This window comes from Malus domestica, chromosome 16 (assembly GCF_042453785.1).
Source record: "Malus domestica chromosome 16, GDT2T_hap1".
In the NCBI taxonomy this organism is placed as follows: domain Eukaryota; kingdom Viridiplantae; phylum Streptophyta; class Magnoliopsida; order Rosales; family Rosaceae; genus Malus; species Malus domestica.
In genome coordinates, this window is record NC_091676.1 from 8,226,744 (window position 1) to 8,234,105 (window position 7,362).

General features: G+C 39.9%; 1 protein-coding gene across 1 annotated transcript; it reads left to right on the forward strand.

Moving 5' to 3' along the window:
* The first annotated feature begins 2,083 nt into the window (after nt 1–2,083).
* Nucleotides 2,084–7,018, forward strand: LOC103403147 (receptor protein kinase-like protein ZAR1). The gene is made up of 2 exons (XM_008341974.4): nt 2,084–3,842; nt 5,835–7,018. The coding sequence occupies exons 1-2, from the start codon at nt 2,324–2,326 to the stop codon at nt 6,467–6,469; spliced, it is 2,154 nt and encodes a 717-aa protein (XP_008340196.4). The 5' UTR covers nt 2,084–2,323; the 3' UTR covers nt 6,470–7,018.
* The last annotated feature ends 344 nt before the right edge of the window (nt 7,019–7,362 follow it).

Here is a 7,362-nt window from a genome sequence, read left to right on the forward strand (position 1 = left end):
AATGTATATCCAATTGCATTTTTGCATCTCCCGTTAGAGATGCTTTGAGTCATGACTTGACAAGAGATTTTACATCCTTGTATGTAATGTTGTGGTTGTTAGTGAGCTCGGCTTTCAACGAAATGTTTGAATTCTAGTTATTGTCTTGAATTATCATAATTATTGCGACAACTTAAATTTAATTTGTAAGTACTCCGTGTGTTCAATTAGTAAAATATTGTATTTTTTTCTCAAAACTTCATAAAGAATCCTACCATTTTAATAGCCAATAAATTAGTGGATAAGTATATTAATTGTTCATTTCAAACAAAGTAAAATGATTCATATGATAAATACATCATTATTCCCATAAAAAAATACAATTATTATTTCAATTTCCACCCAAGACAGGACGGACGTTCTCTCTCTCTCTCTCTCTCTCTCTCTCTCTCTCTCTCTCTGTTTTGTTAGCTTCTAAGCATGTTTTGATGATTGCTAGTGAGATATCGTTGTGCAAATTCCACTAAATAATAATTAAATTTTACTTTTACTTTTCACCAATTACCAATTCAATTTGCTCCCTCCGTACTTACTCCTAAGACCATTTTCAATGATTGGGCTAAAAACCAAATATTTTAGTCCGGAAAATTTAGCTTTTAATCCAGAAACAGTTTTTCTGCTCCAACTGCTCTAGTCTAAAATTTCAGCCCGGTATTATTAAAGAATTAACTTAGGCTGTTTTTTTTGTTAAATTAAATTAAAACAAAATAAATATGTAGACTATCGTAAATTAATTTTATGAACATTTTAATCTAAAAAAAATTAAATTCCGATAAATATTGAAAATTTTAAATTCCGATTTCTGGGCTAAATTTCGAGGGGAATCTGACCTTGGTTTAGCATTTAGCATTTAGCCCAAAATTTCCCCTTGGGTTAGAGTGGGTTTGGGGGAAAATTTTGGGGAATAATTTGGCTTTTAGCCCACCATTAGAATTGATCTAAAAGGGTTCAAATATACGAAGTGATTAATTTCGTTCATTAATTTGATCAAGAGAAATGCAAAGGAGATTCTTTTAAAAGTGGTCAACGCATATGTTTGATTACCCTTAATTCATTATTAATTCGAGTCACAAATTTTTGCTAAACATTATTTCACGAGCGAGCACATTACTTTAACCATTCTCGGAACTCATATCCGCCACGTAATTTTGGCAATGCAAACACTACTTCTGTTGGAATGACGCATAGTAGTACGTTGGACAAGCCGACAATTTAAGGGGGCTACGAGATTTTTTCTTCTTGGGTCAAACATAAACCAGACATTGAGTTGAAGATCCTTTCCTTATCAGCAAGTACTGCCTTTGCCTGCTTCATTTGTTGTTTGCTGAAGCTACCTCTTGCTGTGTATTTTGACCAATGAAACCGCAACAGAAGACTCTGTGAGTCTGTGACTGTGACTGACTGCGTGTGACAATATTATTTTTACTTATCCATTTAGTTAAGTTCCAATAATTTCCATACGTATATTAAATATGATCAAACAGATTTGATTCGGTTGTTCATACAAAAAAACAAAGTGATTGGATTTTATAAACAAACGATTCTTCGCAGACGATCATCCCAAAAACAAATGTGCTAATTAAGCATACAATACACCACCTACTCTATTAAGTTAACCATAAAAAATAATTAAGAATGGGACTACATTTCCCAAATGACAGGTCTGGTTTGATATTGTTATGTTTTAATAAAAAACTGTTTTTGTTGTACTGCGAGAATAAGCTCATTTTTACTGCTTCATTTTTCTAGTTTTTTTTTTTACCCAAAACTGTGAAAATAATTTGTTTTTAAGTGTTTATCCTCAGTTTTTTCTGATATCCACTTTTTATAAAAACACTTCAGTATTAAACCAGTACTAAACAATAATAGTTCGGCTTTCTAATTGAAATTATTTTTAAAATTGATGTAATTCATCATTTTGATCACTAACAATAAGAGTCGAGAAAATGAGGAAATGTTAATGATAAGCGTATTAGACGTGACCTACCTACACCACAACATCACCATCATGTGCCTTAAAATTATAAAAACACAGTAAAATGCCACCACCCCCTTCTCCTTTGCTTCTCTTCTACTCCCCTCCTCCTCCCTCTCTCCTTTTGGCGGGAAGTGGACCCCGCCAATCAAATCTCCTCCTTCCTCCGGTCTCTTTCTCATAAATACCCGCAGCACCACCTCACCCACAGCTCCAACCACCCTCTCTCTCTCTCTCCCTCTAAAACAACAATATGAACTTCAATTAAACCCACAAATCTCCATCTCCTCCCATTTCTCCGCCCAAATTATGGAACCTTCCATGTTCTCCGCCCTCATCTTCCTCCTCTTCCTCGTCGACACCACACTCTCGCTCACCCCCGACGGCCTTTCCCTCCTCTCGCTCAAATCCGCCGTCGACCAGTCCTCCGACGGCTCCGCCTTCTCCGACTGGCTCGACACCGACCCCACCCCCTGCCGCTGGACCGGCATTTCCTGCATGAACATCACCGGCTTTTCCGACCCCCGCGTTGTTGGAATCACTCTCTCCGGCAAGAACCTCCGCGGATACATTCCCTCCGAGCTTGGAACATTAGTATACCTTCGCCGCCTCAACCTCCATAGCAACAACTTCCGTGGCTCAATCCCTTCCCAACTCTTCAACGCCACCTCACTCCACAGCCTCTTCCTCTACGGTAACAACCTCTCTGGTCCTCTCCCGCCGTCGATATGCAACCCCCCGCGCCTCCAGAACATCGACCTCTCCAACAACTCCCTCTCCGGTCCGCTCCAGAAGGACTACTTGAAGAACTGCCGCCAATTGCAGCGGCTGATCCTCGCGAGAAACCGATTCGAAGGCGAAATTCCGGCGGGAATTTGGTCAGACATGGAGAATCTAATCCAATTGGACCTCTCCTCCAACGAGTTAACCGGATCGGTGCCGGACGATTTCGGCAAGTTGAAGTCTCTCTCCGGCACGCTCAACTTATCGTTCAATCACTTATCGGGAAAGATTCCGAAATCCCTCGGCGAATTGCCTGCCACGGTGAGCTTTGATCTCCGAAACAATAATTTCAGCGGCGAGATTCCTCAAACGGGTTCGTTTTCGAACCAGGGTCCCACCGCGTTTCTGAACAATCCTCTGCTCTGCGGGTTTCCGCTTCAGAAAGCTTGTAAAAACCCGGGGCAGAGCTCCGCGGATAGTCCGAATTCGGGACCGGGTTCGGAAAAAAATCCGGGAAAGGGATTGAGTCCGGGTCTGATTGTCCTAATCTCGGTGGCGGACGCCGCCGGAGTGGCGTTTATCGGATTAGTCGTCGTTTACATTTACTGGAAAAAGAAGGACGACGAGGATGGATGCAGTTGTACGGGAAAGAGCAATTTTGGCGGCAACGAGAAGCGCCACCTCTGTAATCTCTGCCAGCTCTGTTCTTGCGCTTGCATCAATGGCGGGTTCGGGAACGAGGATTCGGATTCCGGCGACCCGGAAAAGGGAGAGAGGGGGAAAGGGGAGGGGGATCTCGTTGCGATCGACAAGGGTTTCACGTTCGAGCTCGACGAGCTGTTGAGAGCATCGGCTTACGTGCTGGGGAAGAGCGGGTTGGGGATTGTGTACAAAGTGGTGCTCGGGAATGGAATCCCGGTGGCGGTGAGGAGGTTGGGGGAGGGCGGCGATCAGCGGTATAAGGAGTTCGCGGCGGAGATTCAGGCGATCGGGCGGGTGAAGCATCCGAATGTGGTGAAGCTGAGGGCGTACTATTGGGCGGCCGACGAGAAGCTTCTCATCAGTGACTTCATTTCTAACGGTAACTTGGCCTCTGCACTCCGCGGTAAGTTTTTTTCCCCTTTTCTTTTTTTTTGTTTTTTGTTTTTTTAATATGCAGTTGTGAATTACGTTATTATGTCGTTTTATGAGTGTGGATGTGTCATATTTTGGTTTGCGCCTTTTCATTGATTAGTGTTATTTTTCTTTACTTGCAAATGAAAAGTTTAGATTCGATTATCGTCACAGGTAAATTTGAACCACATTATTAATAGCCCTGGTAAGATTAAGTCCAACTCATCTCCCTTAGTGTAGATAATATCGTTTCTTAAAAAAATACTATAATTTGGATGTTGTTAGTGACAGAACTAGAAATTGATCATATGAGGGATCTTTAAGCCATACGAAAGAAATTAGGCAAAATATAGCAATATAATTAAGGGTGATGTTATTCCCACACTCATTTTTACTCTCACACACCCTCTTAATTTTCTATCGTCAGATCGAATGAATTAAAGATAAATAATGAATAAAAATTAGTAAGAGTGCGGAAGAAGTAAAAGAAAGTATAAATAGCACTACCTTATAATTAATTGGAACAAAATAAAAATGTTTTATTTTTAATTGGCCTTTAAGCCAAGTAAGCTTGCTCTGCTTTGTTGTAGTGAAGGACATACAAGGCAGCTGGGCCACGATTAGCTTAAGGGGTGGTTTAGAAGTTTTAATTTAATTGGTACGGGGCCTGGACCGGTTAGGCTTTAAAAGTTGCAGGTTTTAAATTTTAGGAAAACTAATAAAAAGTGTTTAAATTTTTTGAGTTTTAACGATAAAGATAAAATAAAGAGTAAAGTGAATAATACCATAATTGACTTTTTAGTGTAAAAATGTGGTTTTTCGTTGAAGTGAACAGTACCATAAGCTTTTCGTTAAAGTTCCCTTTAATTATTAGGCAGCAAATTATCATCCTGCCTGGTACACAAATGATGATTTTGCATTATGTTTGTCCACCCTTATCATTAAAACTTGTAATCCAACTATGAAACGGACGTCTGATTCTTATTAAATTTGTTGTTCAATTATGAAACGGATATTCATTCTTTACAGTTACAAATTATCGCAAAACATATGTTCTCGATGCACATCCGTTCTTTATATAAAGACGGAGGTTCTGGGAAGAGCAAATATGTTGAAAATTGTGGGGATATTTGCCAACTTGGCAAGAAAATGACATGCTTAGATATCACATTGTTTTTCATATGTGGGGCAAATAGTTGTACCTATGTTGTTTGGGAAATGACTCTGACTGTGATCGGGCTGTGATGAGGGAAATTTTTTTTATTGTGACGGGAACACGGGTGATACACTACTTTTTTTTATGTAAGTGGTGGAAAATTTTATTTTTTAAGTTATTAACTTTTTAACATACATATTCCACCATTTGTATAATGACACGTGATGTACCACTTAGTATGTCGGTCATACTGAAAAATCTCTCGTGATGTGGGGCTTGCGCATTTCCGAGAGCTCAACACAATTCACTACATGGTAGGTCAGGATAATCATGTCATATTTGGTGCACACCATCACAGCTTTATGGCCTCGCTAGTTGTAAGTATACTTCAACGGGAAATGATTTCCGCACCCATTTGTAGCTTTCTGGACACTCTTCTGTTCTAGCTACTCAATTGAGCGTCAAAAGAGAATCAAGGGCCGAAATAAGACAGGGTGTACAAAAAGTAAAAAAGAACGTGCAAAAACCATTTTCCTAGGTTGATCAAATATTCGTTCGATGTTAATGAAATTGGAACTTTGGAAGCAGAAAAGTGAACCTCTGTTTGTGCAGGGGAAACGTAAAGCGTAGATTTTAATTCCTTTGTCCTCTGCCTTTGTTTTCAAGTTTCCTTGGTGGCATGGAACCACTACAACTACCATGTCATAATTCGAGTGGATAACGTGGATTCTAATGCAATTCTTCTGCATTTCCCTTTTCTGCAATTGTCATACAATTCCTTTACTTAAAAGCTATTGAAACTGAAAATTTTGAATTAAAAATGTGCAGGGAGAAACGGTCAGTCATCATCAAGCCTCTCGTGGACAACGAGGCTAAAGATCGCCAAGGGAACAGCCCGAGGCCTCGCCTACCTGCACGAATGCAGCCCCAGAAAGTTTGTCCACGGTGACATTAAACCCTCCAACATTCTTCTCGACAACGAATCTCAAGCCTACATTTCAGATTTCGGACTCAACAGGCTTATCGAAATCACAGGAAACAACCCCTCCTCGGGTGGCTTCATGGGCGGGGCTTTGCCTTACATGAAACCAGTACCAACAGAGCGATCAAACAATTACCGTGCCCCGGAGGCCCGTGTCACGGGAAGCAAACTCACCCAAAAATGGGACGTGTACTCATTCGGAGTTGTGTTGCTTGAATTGCTCACAGGGAAGTCCCCGGAGCTCTCTCCGACCACGTCAACTTCGGTCGAGGTCCCAGACCTGGTGAGGTGGGTGAGGAAAGGATTTGAGGATGAAAACCCTTTGTCGGATATGGTAGACCCTGTGTTGCTACAAGAAGTGCATGCCAAAAAGGAGGTACTTGCAGCTTTCCATGTAGCCCTTGCATGCACTGAGCCGGACCCTGAGGTTAGGCCAAGGATGAAATCCGTCTCTGAAAATCTTGAAAGGATTGGAACGTGAGGATCGATACGTGTACACAGTTGGGAAATAATTTCCGCACATCCTTTTTCATTCCGCTGAACTCCTCCCTATTTTTTGAGCTTTTATATTTTTTAATATAAGTTAATGGATAATCAAAGGACAAAAACAAGAGGAATGCAGAGGGTGAAAACATAAGTGCTGAAATCATTTCTCTGAATATAGTCACGAAGTTCGACGTTCACCTAATGAATTTGAAGATTTAGTTTTGTCAGATGGTGGATTTTGATAGGTTGTGGTAGGATTATTTTGAAGAATCAATTTGTTGATGAAGAACCCCATTTATTTTTTTTTAAGTCAAGCAAATCCCCATAGCATAATTTTATTACACATTATTTTGTTTTCTTTTTGTGTAAAAATGATAATTAAGAATTGGCTACATTTTGTAATTTGAAATGTCTAGTTTCTGCCAATTTCTAGTTTGCTTGTAATAATAATGTAACTTTTCTCCATTCCCCCCCCCCCCCCCCTCAATTTATGCGTTGCATAATGTACATTCACAAATTCTTAATTCAATTTTTCCTATCGTCATTTTTTTTCCTCGTTCACCACATGATTTGATTCAACCTAAAATATTAGATTGAGATAGCAAGCGGTGAATTGTCTTAGTGGCCAGAATTTTTCTTTTCAGCTCACTGTGTTTTGAGTTCAAACTATTTTCCTACTCGTAGGGTAGGTTATCCTCTTCCAACCCACTGTGGGTACAAACTTCCTCCTAATTCTATACGGAAACTACAAAAACTCGAACTCCTAATTTATTATGGTTTTAATGTACAAATGAATTTTGCTTCATAATACATTAAAATCGAACCCAACATTGAAAAAAAACAAGCCAAACAATACTTAAGGTTCGATTTTTTATTTTGGTGAAAAAC